Source organism: Dermacentor variabilis, chromosome 9, assembly GCF_050947875.1.
Source record: "Dermacentor variabilis isolate Ectoservices chromosome 9, ASM5094787v1, whole genome shotgun sequence".
NCBI classification, from domain to species: Eukaryota; Metazoa; Arthropoda; class Arachnida; order Ixodida; family Ixodidae; genus Dermacentor; species Dermacentor variabilis.
The window spans coordinates 148,652,127-148,673,113 of record NC_134576.1 but is presented as its reverse complement, the minus strand read 5'-3'; the positions used below and the strand labels follow the sequence as shown (position 1 = coordinate 148,673,113).

The 20,987-nt window shown below is 48.5% G+C and overlaps 1 protein-coding gene and 1 non-coding gene across 2 annotated transcripts; one reads left to right on the top strand and one right to left on the bottom strand.

The window, feature by feature from the left end:
• Positions 1-4,354: 4,354 nt before the first annotated feature.
• LOC142558234 (sodium-dependent noradrenaline transporter-like) lies at positions 4,355-6,202 on the bottom strand. The gene is made up of 2 exons (XM_075670388.1): positions 6,093-6,202; positions 4,355-5,417 (listed from the first exon to the last, which is right to left on the bottom strand). The coding sequence occupies exons 1-2, from the start codon at positions 6,196-6,198 to the stop codon at positions 5,119-5,121; spliced, it is 405 nt and encodes a 134-aa protein (XP_075526503.1). The 5' UTR covers positions 6,199-6,202; the 3' UTR covers positions 4,355-5,118.
• Positions 6,203-16,759: 10,557 nt separating this feature from the next.
• On the top strand, positions 16,760-16,834 carry TRNAS-GGA (transfer RNA serine (anticodon GGA)). The gene has a single exon. It is a non-coding gene; the product is annotated as a tRNA-Ser (tRNA).
• Positions 16,835-20,987: the final 4,153 nt, after the last annotated feature.

Sequence of the window (20,987 nt, the reverse complement as noted above, 5' to 3'; positions counted from 1 at the left end):
CGCGTGCGGCCGCGTAGCAGCGCGCACGTCTGGTTGGGGCTTAAAGCCTAGTATGTTTCCTAACGCTCGGACGGTAGCACGGGTATGCTGACCGTACACAAATCTGGCGCTAAAGTGCTCTCACTGAATAGCGAGCGTGTTGTAGCGGGGACAGGGAACGAAGACACGAGAAGGCATCGGGAGTATACAGGCACACCTAGCGCTACGTGTGGGCTTTCTTTGAAATGAACAACTAACATTGTCATTTTCACTGACTAAATACCGGCCTACGTCTATTCACTGCGCTGCGCCTGAAATGTTCAAATCTGCATTGCACTCCCTGCTTTCTGTTGGCTCTAAGAACATTTTCATAGATAAACAGCGTAGCTCTGTATCAGGCCGCTCCACAACAACGAACTTCGTAACGTTTATGGCTCGTGCTTCCAGTGTGGCATGCTGTATACGGGCCAATAAGACGCGCCTTACTTTTACCTAAATAAAGCATTTGATGTACTTTGTGATATAAGCTCATTACAAAGCTCACGCAGATGGACATACCTTCTTCAATCACTGCTTTGGTATCTAATTACCTAAGCAACAGATCGTGCTTCGTTGGCACTAATGGGCAGAGTTCTATTATCTATGAGGTGGCCAGCGGAGTTCCTCAAGAATCTGTTCCTGACTTTCTTATGTTCCTACTATTCATAAATGACATTTCGTTGGCAATTCGACGCCCTTAATTCCTTTCTTATGCTGACGACTTAACTATATTTAAGAATGTCAACAGTGTTCACGACTGCATTAGCCTTCAAAAAGATATTTTTTCACTTTCACACTGGTGCAGAGACCATAAGTTACTCTTAAATGCTTCCAAAACTACGGTACTAAGTCATACCTGGCAAACACACCATGTGCAATTTGCATAAACTCTTCGGGATACTGCATTGTCCAGGACCGATTAAACGAAATATCTTGTATCTAGTATCTTGTAGTCTCTGTGCCCTTCACTACTAGAGTATGCCTCTATGGACTGGGGCGAATCGTGCACATGTAATTCTGACCTCATTGAACGTGTTCATAATAAATTGATATCCATTTTCAAACACCGCTTTTGCTGTTGCGGCGACCAACCCTCTCAAATATACCGCAACTCACACCTTTAAAATAAACACGTATTAAATCAGCCCTCTTGTTCCTCTGTAAGGCGGTCCATGGCAATACACATTGTCCGAAGCTTCTTGATCGGGCACAATTATTTCTGTGCGGCAAAAGTATACCAGGCAGCATTCCGCGTTTCCTGCACAGCCTTGCCTTGAGATTGTCCTGTGCCTGGACTCCCATAAACATGTAATAATATTCGGCCTGCAGTGACGTATGCCAAAGTTAATTCGCTGTTTTGTATATATATAGATAATTATGTCGTGTAATTAACTCAGACCTCCTCGTTTTCTGTTTCCCTGTGTCACGTTATTTTGTCTAGCACGCTTGTCTTTGTACATACTGTCTTGCGTTTTACTTCTTGAATGCACGAATCAGTACGAACGCTTCCTAGCTGTTGTTGGGCACTATTATAAACACTTGATTATTATTATTATTATTATTATTATTATTATTATTATTATTATTATTATTATTATTCATGGTCACCACTGATTCACATAGGCGATGATACGCGTAGCTGCCAAGTGGGCTGGCCGGCGACACAGCTCCTCTTATCGGGCAGCGGCGGGCACACTCACTAGAAGAACTGCTCAGACGACGGCAGCGTAGCGTTCTTGCAACGGAGCGTGTCATTCACCGGCATAGCGGGGAACTTCAGCAGGGGCTCGGAATCGGGTCCCCGGCTGCCCAGCAGGCCCGACATCAGGTACACCGGGAGCCTCGAAGTGCGGCCGCACAGTAGCTGGGACACGCAGCACGACCAGATAGATAGATAGATAGATAGATAGATAGATAGATAGATAGATAGATAGATAGATAGATAGATAGATAGATAGATAGATAGATAGATAGATAGATAGATAGATAGATAGATAGATAGATAGATAGATAGATAGATAGATAGATAGATAGATAGATAGATAGATAGATAGATAGATAGATAGATAGATAGATAGATAGATAGATAGATAGATAGATAGATAGATAGATAGATAGATAGATAGATAGATAGATAGATAGATAGATAGATAGATAGATAGATAGATAGATAGATAGATAGATAGATAGATAGATAGATAGATAGATAGATAGATAGATAGATAGATAGATAGATAGATAGATAGATAGATAGATAGATAGATAGATAGATAGATAGATAGATAGATAGATAGATAGATAGATAGATAGATAGATAGATAGATAGATAGATAGATAGATAGATAGATAGATAGATAGATAGATAGATAGATAGATAGATAGATAGATAGATAGATAGATAGATAGATAGATAGATAGATAGATAGATAGATAGATAGATAGATAGATAGATAGATAGATAGATAGATAGATAGATAGATAGATAGATAGATAGATAGATAGATAGATAGATAGATAGATAGATAGATAGATAGATAGATAGATAGATAGATAGATAGATAGATAGATAGATAGATAGATAGATAGATAGATAGATAGATAGATAGATAGATAGATAGATAGATAGATAGATAGATAGATAGATAGATAGATAGATAGATAGATAGATAGATAGATAGATAGATAGATAGATAGATAGATAGATAGATAGATAGATAGATAGATAGATAGATAGATAGATACGGACAGACATCTTGCCAGCTTGGTGCAACTATCTAAAGAGTCTCATTGACTCACAAGCTCACCAGGCTTTCGGAAGCTTGTTTTGTTTGTACTTCCCTGGCCACAGACGTACATTATATTGTCAAAAAATTCAGTGGCAATTTAGCGAAATCCAATGTCGGATGCATGATTGAAAGCGCGTTCCCCACATTGCAAAGTGTTGTTCAGTAGCTCACTCGGCACAGGTCCTGCCGCTTTGAACAGCGCAGTGCAACTGGCAGTGGTCCCTGGCGGACTATCGGCATTTGCATATATATATATTGCCGCCAGCACTGCGAGAAGAAAAAGACGACCGACATATCCCAAATGCGTAGCCGCCACACCGCGAGCGTCAAGCAAAGCACCGCAAGGCGACAGGCCGGCGGCTCGTGCGCGAGCATCGGACGATTGGCGCGCGACAGGAGGCGGCAAAGAGGAGGACGACGTTCGAAGGAGCGAAGCTCGAGGGACGCTTTTGTTGTTGTAGTTGAGTCGGGCTTTGTTGACGGGCACAGGTTCGCCCAGCATAAATCAGTTTTCGTAGAAACGGCTGTTGTAACTGTTGGTTACAATATATATATATATATATATATATATATATATATATATATAATGTTCGGTTCGAGTTACGTTTGACACCCTGTATATTATATATGCAAACGTGTGTGTGTGGTCATAATCATCAAAGAGATGTTCAAACGTTTAATACTAGCATTAATACTAATACTTAAACATTTCGGCCTGTAGCCCGGCCAACGTCAGAGAGAACGTACTACAGAACCCGTTCATTTCCAAAGCGTTCGAAAGAGAGGAAAACAAAACACGTCGGAAGGACACGTAGCACGAAACAAAGTGCCGTCGAAAAAAAATCAGTAACTAAAATAAGTTTTTTCTGTCTTTCGAAACGGGGATCCAAGACACGGACACGACACACCACGTGGGTGGTTGCGACGAGTCACGGGCAAGAAGGCAGCGTTGTCCTCGCCGTCGAAGGGCCTTTCTACGGAATAAGCGTGGGTGGCTGCGGCGGGACGCGCGCCTCTGGCCGGACTCGAGCGATCGTCGTCGTCGTCTGAGTCCCTCTGCTACACACCTGCCGCTCGAAGGGCACGCGACGTAATATCGGCTTTAAAAAAAGAAGGATAAAGCAGGGGAAAAAAGTAAACATGCCAGCACGAAGCGATAAATGAAGCGTCGTAGTTAAATCACGAGGGACTTTTCGATCATAACTGCATTGTTCTAATTAGAAGACAGGCGCCTGAATTTACCGGTGCTTTCATTAATGCTTGAGGCGGCGGTATGAAACCTTTAAATAAGGAGTACTCAGAAACTTCCCCGTCGTGGTGTGAGTGAAAGCCTGGCTCCAGTATAATGTCGCTTCTAAGTAACTGAAGGCTGTATTCTAAGAAATGTATGTTTGTCCAATACACTGTCGCTTGCAGATAGTACATTCAAGAAGACAGACCACATTGCTGGTGTCACTTATATATATATATGTATATATATATATATATATATATATATATATATATATATATATATATATATATATATATTGACAAGCATGCTTGTTAGGTTTATCTTTATATATGTGTGTATGTATGCGCACATATTATACATACACATACATGCACTCTCTACTGAGCTCTCCCATCGCTTCTCTACCACTACCACGTGGTCGGCTTCCCACACTTTAGACACATACACCTTTTTCTATTCTAGCACTCCTAATGCTAATGTAATAAACAGCCGCACATCATTTTGTTAGAAATCGGGTAACGTTAACAAAGAAATACGAAATGGGACGCGTAGTTCTGCGGCGCGGTTTAAAGTGCGACGCATTCTCTCGGGCACAAGAACGAGAAGTACGGAATCAAACAGCAGAACGCGAGAAGAACGTAGCGGAGCAGGGATCGTTTCACGCGGAAGCTGATCTTGCTAAAAGGAAGGACGTGGCGCCCAGCGGTGTCAACTAATCGGTTTTCTCGCTAAATTTAGCCATTTTTACGGTGTTTGGGCGAAAGAGGTGCTATCGCGGTATTAATGGGTCTTATGGACGTTTTCTGGCTGTAACTCCTAAACGGTAAAACGATTCATGATTTTTGTTTTAAACTCATTGGGGATCCTGACGTTTTAAACGAGCTGTTTATGCTCGCCATTTTCTATATAGCTTGTCATTACAATTATGAAGTGATACTTTGCTTCACATTACACTTAGTTTCTACGAATTGACGAACATTTTCTCTAATCATGTCATTGCCCAGCGCGAGGAGCGCTTACTCAAACGAGTACTTGGCGCACGCTGGTCGTTGAGAGCGAGGCGGGAGCATTCGAGTCAGATTAAGCGGACGTCGCGAGCGTGGGAATACATTCATGGCGAATGGGCGGGCGTCCTCGCCTGGCGGTGTAAATGCACGCGGAGTTTAAACGCTGGTGCACGAATTCCGTGCCGCGGCCGCGTGCCTGGGCGTCCGCGAGGCCGTAGCAGGCGGCGTCGGCGCCCCAGGCGGGCCCGCACGCGGTCCACGGCAGCTCCGGGTACAGCACGCTGTCGCCGAGGTACGTCGCCGCGTAGGCGACCACCAGCGCCTGGTAGACGCTCACCAGGGCGGCGCAGAAACAGCCGGCGACGCCAATGCCTGCCGGGGGGAAGAGTTTGTTTTTAATCCGGACGACGATGGTGGTGGTGGATCATAAAGCAAGTGGTCTTTCACCACGCAGAATACTTCTATATATATATATATATATATATATATATATATATATATATATATATATGATTTTACGTGCCAAAACTACTTTCTGATAAATAAGGCACGCCTTAGTGGGGGACTTCGTAAATTTCGACCAGCTGGGGTTCTTTAACGTGCACCTGAATCTAAGTACACGGGTGATCTCATATTTCGCCCGGATCGAAATGCGACCACTTCGGCTGGGATTCAATCCCGCGACATTGTGCTTAGCAGGCGCGACCTTGTGCTTACCTCTATTTTACTACGTGACCTGCTTGTTAGACTTGAAAGACATACACCTTTTTTTTCAGTTTGGCACTTGTAATGTTAACGCATTAAAAAGTAAATAGAGGAGTAAACGTGCCGTATTTGTGAGCATCTATACTACGCAGTGAGTGGACCATGGGAGAGCACAACAGGTGGTGCATGGCAGTATATCACAACACTTGCTGTCGCCACTGAGAAAATCAGGGAAAGGATATGCCGTTTAACGTTTCGGTGTATATTCTTTGCAGCATGCACTGAAATCGTTGCGTATCTACTTGGCTACTGAACGGAAATGACGTCATGCACGACGCTCACCCCTCCCAAGAGGCATGCACTTCCACAGAGCCTTGATGCTGGAGCCCGAGAACTGAGCGAGAGCTATCTCGATTTGGCACAGAGGCATGGCCAAAAGAAAGGTCATGATGAGGTAGCAGATCAGAAAGGCGCCTGTAACAAAGGAAGAAAAAGAATACGGGAATATTTTGTTTTCGAAGCAAACTAGGTTACTGTAGAAGCGGCGACAGCCGAGTGCCATAAGAAAGTAATCACAGATAGCTTTGCACATGGCACTGAAATTCCCTATGATATAAGAAGCGTACATTTATGCGCGTCTCGGCAACGCGCACGCAGACTGACTCGGGTGGCGAGACCTGCAGCATTCGGACGCGGCGGCGAGCGACAACGCGCGCGGCGACGAGTGCGCCTCGCCACGCTCGCCGAGAGAGAGACAACTTTATTTATCCCATCTTAAAGGGAAAGGAAGTGCGGGAAGAAGGCGAGGGAGGTTATCCTACTCGCGGTAGGCCTCCTCTACCACCTCAGCCCACCTCAGGATAGCTTCCTGAAGTTCGGGGTTGTAGCTGCGCATGGCAGCCTCCCACAGCTCCCTACTGCTTAGAGCTCTACAAAGGTTAGGGGGAGGGGCCGTGAGTCCGTGTCAGGCAAGAAGCTTTACAACAGGAAACAGAGTAATATAAGTCTATTTGGATTGTTAAAGAAATGGTGCGCTTGACGAAGCGCATTTGTTGCGGCCAGGATGTCTAGGTTGCGCTTGCTTCGTTGCCTAATACCGTAGGGGACCGGCACATCTGTAGTGGTAGCACGGATTGGTAAACTCCGACGCATTATATTTGCGTGCTGTCTTGTGTTAAGCCATGTCGGGCGATGCCGTAGTTTCTGTAAATGGAAGTCTGCGAGAGGCTTGGAGAAAAAGACCGCTTCTCTGGTGAAATCGATCGGACGCGTCCAATGCAAAACTGAGGGGAGTGTATGTGGTGAGTGAAGCAACGACAAGTGCGTGTCGTCTGCGGGGACGCGGCTGAAAAGACTCCTGTGCGTCGTCGTCTGCCACCGCGTTTCACCATGCGTAGCGGTGATAGATGGCGCCACCGTTCCGTTGCAGTAACATCTTAAGCGGCCTAGACCTTCATCCCTCGAGGTCGAGAAACAATTTGAAGAAGACTGCCATGAGAACGACCGAACTTTGTTGCCGAAGTGGGACGGAGCCTTGCCAAGGTCTACGGCACCACTGGCATTCCGTGAAGGGGGCGCACGGCTTCTGCCCGTTCGGCCTGAAGCCTAGGCGGGCCGGCTTCCGCCATGCCAGACGATGGCGCAACGGGCGTTGTATCCATACAGCCCACGTCTGCTACAAACCTAAAAAAATAAAGGTATAAAAGGAAAAGAAAAATGATTCTGCAGTAAAAACATGGAGTTGACTTGGCATGAAGCTGCCATACTCAGAGTTATTTTTTGAATAGCTCAACTTGCGAATTTGCGTAAGCTGAGAGTCACTGTTATCGTAGTCATTGAAGCTTCCCATTCAGGCCTCTAAATGCAACATTCACGACTGCAGCTACGAATCAATAGCCGACCTGAATTTGTTGCCACGCATCATGAAGCCGCGCTAACTGCCTTCTGCGCCCTCGGACATTGGTCTGCATAGCAGTTGATACGGGCGTACTGCTCTCAAACCAAAACTCGAGGCATTTTTTGTAGGCACGTGCGTTTCGGACCTGAGATAAGTGCCCTCAAAAATTGTTTATTTACTCTCGAATAGAGTCATGTCATTATGGACGCTGCCGTTTTCTAGGAGCATAGTCCATAATGTGAGTCGTCCATAATAGCGAATCAAGGTAAAAACATTAAGTTATGAGTGTAAGGAAAAGAGAACTATCGTTTATTGAACCAAAAATAATGAAATAAAGGCTCGCACTGGTGATTTTTACGCTACTTTTGTGTCCAGGAAGCAAAACACGTGAGCAACCTCAAGCGCCAAATTTCTGGCGTCTTTGTTCCGAACTCTTTTGGCTTCTCTCGTAACATCTCGTGTTCTAGGACAGCGCCTTATTACGACTTTGAGGTGGTCCCGTAGCGCTCGTCACCCGTTTCGTGACAGAGCGTTGGTAGCGAAGACTCCGAGTCAGGCGTCGGTGAGAATAACGAAAGGGATTTTATACACTGTATACAGGTCATTATGGGCACGTTGCAAGTGCTAGGTGGCGCCCTGTCTTTCCGACCCCTAGCGCCATCTGACGAATAGTTGCGCGAATACGGTAGGATTACTCACGGTGTCAGCAGCTCGCGCTGCGTGTTTGGCGCCCTGTCAAACGGTAGCGATGGCGCGAAACAGCGTGCCGATATTAATTTTAACCGGGTTTCGGGAATTACAAGATCCTGACGGAATTTTTCGTGAAAAGAATTTAGAGAAAGGGAGTCGTCTATGTCTACGACTCGTAAGACCTACCCGAGGTATTCTAAGATTGCTCTCCCCAAACACAAATAAAGGTGAGAAGATCACTTGTGTTAGGCTACACTGGGAAAATATTTTCGCCCAAGTCACTGAAAGTGCGATACCTTTATGTTGCGACTTTTCAGTGCGTGCAAAGGAGGTTCCAATAAACCACGTCGTCAAAAATTTTGGTGATCTCAACTGCCCCTTAGTTGATATGCAGGGCGCAGAAGGATGTACGCCAGCTCAGCCAGCTGCAACCCCTCCTCAAATCTCTCAGCAAGCCCTAGCACTGTTTAAATGGGAGAGGATTGGGAAAGAGTTCCACAGCTTTACTGCGGTACTGTGTGGAAACAAACTACTTTGTTTGCTGCATATCCTGGTACGCATTGCAGGTGTCCCGTTGCTGCCATCATTGCTGTAAAAGCAAAGAATTCAGCGTTAACGCACTTGGCATAACGCCGGAACATAAAACAGCTTATGCCTTCGGACGAGCGCTTCAGTGTTGACGCCGTTCTGCTTCATACGGTCGGCTTGGAAACCTGTAAAACTTTGTTCCTCTTGAGTTGGTGTACGTGCTGTTGCAGCCCACTGCGCAACAGCTCGGGTTGCACTTCGGCATTGCTCAGAAAAGGCAACACCTACGCGCGAAACAGTGCACAGACAGGCTTTCCGAACGCAAGCGGGCCGGTCGTATCCTGCCGGTTCCGCGCTCGCCGCCGCGAGGGGCGCCCTAGTAGGCGCGGGAACTACGTTCGCAACCTGCCTATACAGGACAAGATCGGATCGGCACGGGGGCCGAGAGCTAACAGCAAACGCGATTGTTCCCGCTCGGCGACGTCCGGTGAGACTCCAACGCGTGACACATCTCACTCCACTCGAGAGCGGCACTCGGCTCCCGGTGGGTCGGTGGATCCGGTTCTCCAGGCGGCGGCGTCGGGGCTTATAAAGCCCCGAGAAACTATTGTTACTCAAACGGCCCAATACAAAGCCAGCACTCGACGATCGTCCGAGAGGTCCAACCAGCGACCGCGCTGGGCCCCCGCTTCAAAGTTGCCGTGCGCGGTGACCTCCAGGGAAAAGGAAATACGGCGCCGGGCTGTCTAGCACTTTGTTGCACGTTTGGACATGTCGCTTGCCGATGCTTCTCCTCAGGACGCCGCTGCCTGACGGCTCAGCATCTTGACTTGTCAAGGGAGAGTTTAAGGCGCTGTGCCTTTCGACGCAGCCCCGGGTTTGTCCAAAGGGCGTTCGCAGGATAAATTCTGCATCTTGTAGATTCGAATTCCGGGCTGGTGGTACGGGCACAACAGCCTGTAGAACGCATTTACGTGAACCGCATGCTGAGGGCTTCCTCCATTTTTCTTTAAATCTTGGGGGCACGTTGCCGGTGTGAACTTGAACTAGCTGCTGACAACATTCCTCCACTTTGCAGATTCCTTTAATATCGCGCGCACCGTTCACTTGGCGAGAAAAATGCCAAGGAGGTGTTTTTCGCTCACCTCCTTCATATACACTTCACTGCACTGATGCTGAAGAAGTCTCTGCTTTGAATTTGCATGCTTCCTTTTTCAGTTGAGAAGAAAGCTCCACCAGCTTACGTTTTACGGCTACCATCCTTTTTTTTCGTATCAGAACTGACCAGAAAACACTAAACCTTGCCTTAGATATATCGATATATATACCACGCGTCGTGTTGCATATCAGCGTCTTGATAGCATTCAATAACACAACAGAGGTGTAAAGATTGGGCCAGGGGGCGAAGTGTGGGTGTGAAGGGTTACGTAATCACACTTCTCCCAGTACCAGTATCAGTACCAGTATCAGTTACCAGTATCAATAGATGCATATTTTGTGCCCCCACCTATGCGCTGCTTCTACCACAATGCGAAGGAATGTCCATAATAACGAGTTGGAATATGTGTGCCTCTTCCACTTTCGTGCCCCTAAAGGTCGCCCATAATCCGGCCTATGAGTTTCTATATTAACGTGGGGCAGGAACACGTGACCACCGAGCGGTCGCCGAAAATTTCGTCCAAATTGTGGGGTGTCCATATGAACGGGGTCTATATTGACGAGATATGACTGTATCCTCTCCGAGCTTCTAAAATAATTTCCAATATGTTGCACAGAAAGTTTTCGATGGCTCGACACGTGCGCCTCCACGTGCGCGGCGGTGCCGCCGTCGTTGGCGGTGCACCAAGCGCTGGTTGCGCACGCAGCGTTCATTGCGACTCAGCAAATCTGTCTCGTGGTTTTGTGTCGTGGGAAGTTACGTTTATGTTTAATGCATAACAGAGGTGCGCTGACGAGGGTTTATGCATAGAATTCTATTGGGACACGCCCATTTTGCAGGATTTTCTAGGAACGCGCGCACGCATAGTGACACATACTGAGTGGCTAAGTCAAACATGATCAAGTAATTCAATGAGTCCGTCCTGTTAAAAGATCGTAGAGATGCCGGTGAGACGACATTTCTGTTCATGCTTTACGCGTGTTTTTTTTTTTGTTTTGCTTCATTTATGAAGTTGTAGCAAACCTTAATAAAAAGGATTGGGAATATGCCGTGAAATCTTTAAAGATATATGTCGCAACTTTTACTGCCACAGTCGTAATAGAATCTAGCCTTCTCACTTGAAAGCAACAAATTTTACTTTATTCTGTCTAGCGGTTGTCTGATGAGATCATTTTTCCGTTTCACATTTTCACATGTAGAGGGAAATGAGAGTCCGGGCCTAAGGCATCTTCATGATGGCAACTGGAAAGCTTAGCGTCGAACCTGCCGTGCGACACCAGAAGGAAAACTTGTGTCAAATGGCGCGATGCACTCTCTTTCAGCTCACGTTCACGACGTACAATAACGTGGTTGCTGACTCAAATATATTACCATCTCTCGTTTATTATTGTAGCTCTTAGGAGAAGTGAATTCCTATTGCAATCAAACGTTGTTCATTGGCCTTGCGTATCGCTTAGCTGAAGGCGCTGATCACACCGTAGTTTTGACGGAACCAGGGGACAAAATATAGTTTAAACCCTACCATCTTCAGCCTGACACGGCTATCGGGTGCTTTGCTTAGTTTTGCATAAATGAAAACATTTACTGCGCAGTCAGGTTTGTCTTCGTACCTAGTATTCACAGCTAGAAATTACGGCTGTCTCTGTGCTGCGGTCACATGTTCAGTGAGCGAGTAGTGAAGAAACGTTATTGCAGGTCCGGCGAGGACGCGAACTCGTCTCGCAACCGGCTAGTCGCACGTCGGGACCAGCAGCTCTCGGCCCGGGATTTGCGTTTCCTCCGCGATGCGTCGACCCGCACTCCCAGAGCATGTGCGCTAGAGTGGAGCTCTGCCCGCAGGACGGGCAGGCGTCGTCGAGATATACATCGGGATAAGCTTCGTTGAGAGCGGACAGACACGGATGTGTGCTGGTCTGTAGAAGCCTAAGCGGAACGGCTTGCACCCTATTCCTTGGCGTGAGGGGGTGGAAAGACCCTCCTAGGCATGTAGGAGAATTGAATAAACTCGTTGCGAGTTGCGGGAGCGTCTCTGTGGCCGCAAGGAGGAGGGGAGTCGGCGCTCCCGCGGTCGGCGAGGTCACGCGTGAGCCGACTCATCGAGGTTCGGGGGAGCACCCTCGACCATTTTCAGGCGGCACTGCGCATGGGGCGTATATTAACGGCTTCGTGGTAACGGCGCTATTTGGGTGCTTCGCCGCCGTGGGTCGCGCTGTCGCCGCGCACAAACAACCGCAGCAGCCACTCACCGCGGCCCTGTTCGTAGGCGAGCGTCGGGAAGCGCCAGAGGCTTCCCATGCCCATCACCATGGCAACGCAGCGATGCACGTAGCCCCAGTTCGAGGAGCGGCCGAGGCGGAGCCGGTTGAGCTTCACGTCCTCCGTGTTCGAGGCTGCCATCCCGGCCCTTCGCGGCTCTTCTTCTCGACCTCGGAAAGCGTGGCGCCGGCCCACTATGGCTGATCGGCCGAGAGCGCACGTGCGAGGATATCTAGGAGGGCACCTTAACCTGAAACACACGGGAATAGACTGGCGGGAATCAATAAAAATAGGTATCCTGCGCTGAAAGACGAGAGAAATAGAGAAAAATAAACGATGAAATAATACGACTGGTGGCGGCTATCTAACATAAAAAATGTCATCCCTATATAGGTTATGATGAGACTTTGTAAACTGAAAGTTTTAGTTTTGAGGACAAACGTACGTGACTTCTGTTCCTTTTTTGGGAAGACCGTTTTAATGCTAGTTTTGCGGTTAAAAATTTCAAAAATATTTGGCGATAGTAATTCAATTTCTTTGTCCTTTCATGGTGCCGAATTTGCCCCTTACGCCAACAATCTCACCTTTGAAACCAATTGCTGAATTCCCTAATGCTTCGATGTTGATGCAGTGATATCTATGAGCTGTGCAACGAACTAGAATAGGAAAATATGTGATGGTAAATGTGATGTGGAAATATGTGATGGAGCGCTTGGTAAATTATCAATCAAAACTTAAACAACACACAAAAACTGGCTTTATGGAAGCCTGTAATCAGACATAACAGGCCATAAAATAAAATGCTACTATGAGTAGAATTTGATATTCCTACTTGATTGTACACGCGGATGTGTACAAAACAGCCTACATAGCTACAAAGAAAGCATCTTCACTGTGTAAAATTTATCAGTGATGGCGCAGCACAAAAATGAGTAGATCGTCATTTCGAGAAAAATCTGAAGGAACAGTATAAGTATCGGTTTCACCAAGCACGCTGTACCCTATAAATTAGCCTGTTAATTTTGAGCATTACATCGTAGAACTAAGATTACTTTTGCAATCTTGGGCTTTGTGACTTCCACGTACTTAGGGCTTTGTGACTGCCCTAAGTACGTGGAAGAGCGTGAAAGGTTGGACAACGACTTCACGCGTCTCGACAGCGCACCATTGTCGGAGGATGTTATTTTAGGCCCTTGGCCAGATGCTCAATCGAGTTTGAAGGCCATCCAGGCATTACTGAACTTTTTAAAAATTACTGGCCTGGATTGCAGACTTTGAGCATGCCAAATTGCTTGCCATATCGTCTACATCTTCCTTCTATCGTCATCGTCACCCATCATGCACCTCTTTCTTCCCTCTTTCTTTCCCTCTTCCCCTTCCCCCAATGCTGAGTAGCTGGCTAGAGGAATATACCTCAGGCCGACCTCTCAGCATTTCGTATCATTAAACTTCTCTCTCTCTCTCTCTCTCTCTCTCTACTTTTGCAATGGGTAGAGGAATGTGCGCGGTTGCTTAAAAACTTCAAAGCAAAATCTTTTTAGTGTAAATGTGCATTTCAAGGTGTCTTCATATTTTAAGCATTCCAGCATTCTTGTGAACTGTGCCCGATAGTGGAAACACCACGAGATATTGAGGAAGGCACATTATGCAGAGATGGTAGCACGTTAGTCGAACAAACAAGGTCTTTTGTTAGTTCACAAATAATGCAACTTGTCCACTACAGGGGACTAGCGAAGAGCAGCCGTAGCAAGAAACATTAAGCACATATCACGCACTGTGGCAATCGGTACAATCAAAGGTTTCATGAGGGCGCACTCCAGTGGCGAACGCGTCTCACAGCCACCGTGGTGGACTTGCAGAGCAAGGGGTGGATTTATTCTTGATTAAAATTCTGTTGAAACACAAATGTAAGAGAAAGACGTTCAGCAAGAGCGGTCACTTTCTTAGAGCCTAGCGGCCGAATTGAGTGCAACGCACTAAGCGACTGGCATTAAACCTTGAAACACACTTCCGGTTTCGCTATTAGGCTCGCGCGTTTTGAACGCTAGCTGGTACGCGTTACACCGGCTGCGCTGATCGGCGTGGCGTTTGTTTTTGCGTCTACTGCCCAAACGCACGCTGTCGTAGTGAGGATTTTTTTTTTTTTTTTTACAGTGAAGGGCTAGTGCCCGCATAATCGCGTCCTTGTGTCGACATAAAGCTCGAGCCTTCTCCAGCGTCCGCATCAGACGCCCCCTGCGTTCGTGCCGTCGGGTACGTGGCGTGATTGACGCGGCCCTACTAAAATAAAACGTCATTATATCTCACCTGGGCCGCTCCCAAAGGTTGTGCGATGCTGGGAAGATCCGCGGCGGAGATCAAGCAGGCGTTAGCACTCCCCATACGTAAGCCAACCCCGAAGAAATTGCAATGCAGGGCCGACCGGCGGCGGAGGTGAAGCAGGCGTGAAGCCCTCCAATACGTGGGTCCATCTCGAAGAAAATGCAATGCCGGTCTGACCCGCGGCGGAAGTGAAGCAGGCGTTAAGCACTGCCCATATGTGGACCGATCCCGAAAGTAGTGCAATGCCGGGCCGACCCGCGGTGTAGGTGCAGTTCGCCATTAAGGGGCCCACATGCACAGCTTCGCTGGTCATCCTTCTTCGCAGAGTGGAAGTGCACCGAGTTTTGTGCGTTCTGCTGGCGCAAGCAACTCACTTCCGTGTTATCACCCTTGGCAATCGCTCGCCGCGTTTTCGACAATCTTACGTACCGAGGTAGGTGTACGTTGTTGGGACGGGCATAAAAAGCGTTACAAACTTGGACGCGTAAGATTCAATCAATGCGGATCTAACTGCGTCATAATGGCCGAGCTGCCTTTCAGTAACTGCATCACCACGCCGGGTGCGGCCAACGTGCCCCAAAAGTACACCCAAAAGTATTTTGTTACAATAATGTCGGGGGTTGAAGAAAGTGTGACAAACATGTTCAAAAATAATCAATGCACGCCACAACAACTGCGTCAAGGCGTTCGGTGCCGCTCCGTAAGCCTAAACTGGTTGAAATGCAGCGCAGACTGTTAGACAAGTCTCCTCCTGACTTAGGCCGACCCGCCAAAATTATCTGTACATCTTAAGGCGAAATAAACCTAATTGCTATTATGAACAAAATTTACCACCTTGCTGTCCAATGGGGCAGTAGTGCCGTGTGCAGAAGGAACGCAACAGTATGCGAACAACCAAACCCTCCTCCCCCTCAAGAAAGAAAGAGAGACGGGTCGCCGAACGCTCACATGCGCATTGGGCATCCGGCCTCGCTCGCTTCGGCGGCGCGTCTGGCGCACTCCCCTGATGCGTGTGCCGTGTCGTGGACGAGTCGCTTGGTGACGCAAGCGTCAGGGTATAAGTTGATTTATGCAGGAAATATTAGTTTTAAAGGGAAATAATCAGAATATAAGACGTGATTTAGCGTGCCATTCTTTCCCGATGCTTTTTTCCCGATCAATGCAGCGTGACGTATTCCACTCTTCGCCCCCGAGTGTTGTTCAATCTCTATGCACAAGTCATGACGTGTTCTATCTTGTGAAAACGTGCCACAGTCCGATGCGAGACGCCGTGATGTTCCGTGTAAAGTCCAAGTGCGACGACACCGTGGCCGTGCGCCGCGTGCTATAGGTGCGAGTGAAAGCGTGTAAGGCTGAGCCGAGGGTGGTGGCTTGATCTCGTGCGCGCAGCGGGCGAGGCACCGAGGAAGCGCGCCGCTTTTCCAGCGCACAAGGCACCGGAAGGTGAGGGGGGAGGCGTTGTACTCCGGCGGCGGCTGCGTATGGCGCGACTTGGCAAGGCCGCGCGGGCGCCGTCTGGAAAGCGGTCTGCGCCGAGGTCTGACAGCTTCGTGCGCGCTGTGCTGTCGCGGCTTAGTTCGCGTAGGTGCCCGAGAGGCAGCACGAAGCCTCTCGTACTTGCTAATACAACATACTTGCTCATTTAGTTAGTAAACGAATGTTTACGAGTTTACACGGTCGATAAAACTGCTATACCTACTTTGTATAGCCATCTGTAATTTGTTATCGCAAATTATACTTCGCCTTTGGGGTGAACCTACCCGCCGTGGTTGCTCAGTGGCTATGGTGTTGGGCTGCTGAGCACGAGGTCGCGGGATCGAATCCCGGCCACGGCGGCCGCATTTCGATGGGGGCGAAATGCGAAAACACCCGTGTGCTTAGATTTAGGTGCACGTTAAAGAACCCCAGGTGGTCAAAATTTCCGGAGTCCTCCACTACGGCATGCCTCATAATCAGAAAGTGGTTTTGGCACGTAAAACCCCAAATATTATTATTATGGGGTGAACCTGCGACTTTTATATTGCTCGACATTGACAATTGCTTTATGGTCGCTGCAGTAGATACCACCTTGCGGGTTTCCGCAGAACTACTACGTCAAACTCTTGCCTTTGCTTCGTGTTGTCGACAAATTCGACTTCGCCCTGCCATCTGCTAGCCGCCTGGTTAGCTCAGATGGTAGAGCGGCTGCCCCGGAAAGGCAGTGGTCCCGGGTTCGAGTCCCGGACCAGGACGAATTTTTCTTCAACTATGAGGCTTTTCTTTCGAGGAACCCGTATGGGTTTCCTTTGTAGCAATTGCTACGAACGGGTGGATGTCTCATTTTCCCTTTATTCAGTAGATATATATATATATAGACTGCACCTTAACAGCATCCCCAATGTTGTTCGTAGGGCCTTAAATTTACACATAAGAATTGCTTCGTCGTGTGCACGACAGGGTTTGTGTGGAGGTGTTCCCCACCTTCATTAATTTCGTGTCTAAATTAGAGTACGCTCGTTTGAAGTTTCAGCTGCATTTGTACCTAACGTAATTTTAAACTTTTTCTGGCCGTAATAGCTATTTACAAGACCCAGTTTATTGCGGCAGAAGTTAGGACACCGTATGGGTGCTCGCGCCGCTGCCATCGTGCTGTAACGATATCAACCTGCATGCGTGGCCTGCGCCTGGAGGCTTACTAAGGGTGTACAGCGAGACCACGACGAGTGCGTTGAGCTGCAAAAGCGTCGAAGCCAGGTCATCCTCACGAAAGGTGCAGGGCACTGTGTAACAAGATGGATCAGCCCGTCGCATTCTTGTTTTTTTGGGGGGGGGGGGAGGGGAGGGGGCAGGCATTTGACCCGGCACTTGGAGGGGGGGGAGGCAGGGGGCGGTGGGCAGCCCACATACTAATGCGGCAATTTCGGTGAGCGGAGGGGGGGCCGGAGGACACGTTCCCGGAGTACCACCTCCGGGCTATTGCACTCGGACGCTCCGCTCCTCTGCCGGCAGTGTTCTGGTTTCCACTGCTGGTATGTACAAGCGTTGTGCGCACACGCATGGGGGTTCGTTGAGTAGCTGTGTGTTTACTACACTGTGGTCCACACGCTTGCCGATTGCGAACGCCAAGTGAAATCTAGCGCTGCCAAACAGGAACGTGTAGTTTTCCGTCGGTCTCATCTTGTGCAGCAACCAAATGCAGCGCGAGGAGCCGAAGCGCAACGCCTGGTTATCGCTGACGACGCTTCGCCTTCGGGTGACACTTTTCCAAGACTAGGTCTTTCTTGGCGACTTCAGTTCTATTTAGGAACAGAGAGATCTTAAGTGTCTAACCACTTTCGTCTCGTACAAGTTTAGTGATTCGAGGCCTTCTATGCATGTAGGACAACGAAAAAGGCGTGAAATAGAAGCTTGAAATCAAGACGACGGCTCCAAGTTAGCTTAGAGCTACGTACGACACAGCTAGCTTAGGAGAGGGGTAGTCTGAAATTCCTGAGAGAGGGCGCCATCCTGCAGTGGACATAGAGACTAATGTTGATTATCACCGAAGCAGTAATAATGTGTAAATTAGCAAAAAGGCAGATATTAAACACACAAGTTGCCGCTCAAATTGCGTGCTCTTGAAACCGAAAGCGTGATTTTAATCAAAAATGAAGGCCGATCCCGGAGAAGGTGTAGCCTGAAAATTGACCCAAGCCCAAAGCCAGTGCAGCCTAAAAAGGAAGTAAAGAGAAGGCCACCTTAAAGGGGCCTCGTGTGAGATGGTGCCAAATCAGGGCAAGGTGGCGTAGGCGAAGTTAAGGCGACGTAACAATGAGTGGCGTCGAAGACAGACAGACTAGGTTTTCTGAGAGAGCGTCCTTTTCTTCCGGAATAACCAGCATGATAAAAGGTGCGAGCCATGACAGAGGTTCATCATCACCATCACCATGAACATGGAACACAAAGCAACATGCCAAACCAATGCGCCCCGGAAGACCGTGTCCATTTTCGATATCAGTCGCACCTGACTCACCTGTCTTTATTTTTTTTATAGAAGTGGATGTGACCTTCATTGTTTAAAACATAATATGTGCGCGAGAGTTTTATATGAAATGCCTTATTGCCAGGAATTTTAATACCAGGTTTTGCTTCTATCAACTTTTTCATGTTTGCAGTAGATGGGCTCTGTCGGAAAAATACTTTTCCGCAACGTTTCATTCCCACTGCGTGCGGTTTTGCTGTAATGTCATTCAACACACTACCTAAGCGATGAATGTTTTAAGGCACGCACGAATAAGCTTTCTAGCGATCCCGGGCCGGGCTACGCGTTCATTCGGTCGGTAGCCTGGGCCAGGCCGAGAAATGCAGCGCTTCAGTTAGTGGCACCTGTTTGGTAAACAAATTTTATGTGTCGTCTACATTTGTGCAGTTTATTCCAAGGTAAACCTGTACGGCACAAGTCCGATATCGCTAGGTTTAGGAATATGCCTCAGTCCCCGATTCGGAAACAATTGTATCAACCATGCCTTTACAGCAACCACGCCTTTACAGTACCTCTATATCTAAAATTAGGATAAATTTAGAACCTAAAAAAATTCCGGGTTATAATTATAATTATGCATGCTTTAGGTTGCAGAGGGATTTCATTCGTATAGAAATGTGGCCCACGGGCGACGCGGGGTTAGCCAGCGCCCTACTGCAAGTTTTCCTGAGGGTGTTCATGATCAAGGTACTGCAGAAGCATGATTAAAAGCAACTCGAGGAACAGTTGCAGCAGTAGCTCGGCAACGTCTGGAGCCAAATCGGGAAACTCCATCGGTAGAGGGGACCCTTCCGTCGGCGGCACATCCGGGGCTGCCTTCTCTCGCCCGTCGTCGGAACGATCGTCGCGGTTCTCTTTCGGAGGCGTCCTGTTAGTCTCGCGCCGAGCCTTCGACGAGTCGTCTACGTTCGCACTGCGAGACGAAGACGCCGCTGCGGGGTCGTTGAGAGCGTTGAACAGGTCGGTCACCGGAGTATGCGGCATTTTCCTTTTTCGCCGCTTCTTGTTTGCGGTGGCCTCGTCGTTAGAAGCTGCTTCGAACGAGTCGCTCTCCTGACCCGCCGAATTCACCGCTGCTCGGCACTCGCTGGTCTGGATGCCCTCCACGCCGACGGGGCGAACCTTTTCTTCAGCGGCACTCCTTGAGGCCATCTTCACCTCTTCGCTGAGCGTTTCTGGGCGGCTGCTTTCCTCGCTGGGCGACCTGCGGCGACGGCTTTTCGTCGCTCTCCGCGCACTGTGCGCCACGTCACTGACAGCGGAGCTCAGCGACTGAACATCGGCGTCTCTCTTACGCCGTTCGCTCTTTCTTCGGGCTTCCAGCGGGCTTCCAGAACGACGCCGTAATTTTTTTATTTCATGGTTGCGCGACTCCCTGCTGCCGTGGCTGGACGCGCCGCTGCTCGATTTGTGTTTCCTCCTAGTCTTGCGCTTGGATTTGTAGCCGCTGCTTCCGGACGAGCTCTTCGAGTGGCGTCGCTTCTTGGACTTGCCTTTCTCGCTGCTGAAACGGCTGGACGAGGATTCACTTCTCTCGCGGTGCTTCGCAGCGCTGCGAAATAAAACAGATCGAATCTGCGTCATAGTTGCGCAGGACGGCTAAAGAAGGCAGTACTTTTTTTTTTACAACCCCAAAACATTCACTTCTGTTTTCGAAAGCAGGGTGGGATGATAGCCCACGAAATCTTTCAGGAAAAAAACTGGCGACAAACATTGCATTCCTCTACTACATGCGAGCGAGGAAAACGAATGCATCAGTTGTTTTTTAACAGGCTGTATCATGCTCTTGAGACACAAGCAGACGAAGGAAGCACCGAGACGTCGGCATCACTAGGATTGAATATCAGTCAATGGAATATTGACTGCAAAAGAGAGATGACTGAGAGGAGTCTGAAGGGTTGTTGATAAACCTAATCTCTTTGAGCAGACAAAAATGTCCGTGAAATGCATTGCTCCGAACCTAGCAAACATAAACTTCGCGACGGCCCGATACGAAGAATAAAGGTCAACATGTCTGTATACCTGTGTCTGCCCATCTTTCGGGTGCTGCCGGACGTGTCGCTGCTACTGGGTCGACGTTGTCGTTTCGACTTGCGCCGCTTCGCGTCGCTGTCTGACGAGCTGCCGCTGCCAGTGTCCGGCGAGTGCCGGCTAGCCGCGGCGGCGCGCCGCTTGCCCGTCCCCCTGCGGCCGGCCATCGCAGCCGCCGGCGTTCGCGGAGGCCCGTGCGCGACGGTGCGGGTCGCTGGGGCGGTCCCCAGAGACGCGTCTCGCGACTGGCTGCGCCGACCGCTGGTCCCGTCGAGCGCACTTTGTTTGTCCGCTCTTGATGTCTCAAACCCACTACGGGGGATTGAGCAAGATTCGAATGGAATTAGAAGCCAA

Bases quoted from the DNA above. Each gene is read 5' to 3' on its own strand.
- LOC142558234 (XM_075670388.1), bottom strand. From the start codon at position 6,198: ATGACCTTTCTTTTGGCCATGCCTCTGTGCCAAATCGAGATAGCTCTC. The intron at 5,418-6,092 runs GTGAGCGTCGTG...TCCCCCCGGCAG, and splicing joins GTGCATGCCTCTTGGGAGGG to GCATTGGCGTCGCCGGCTGT.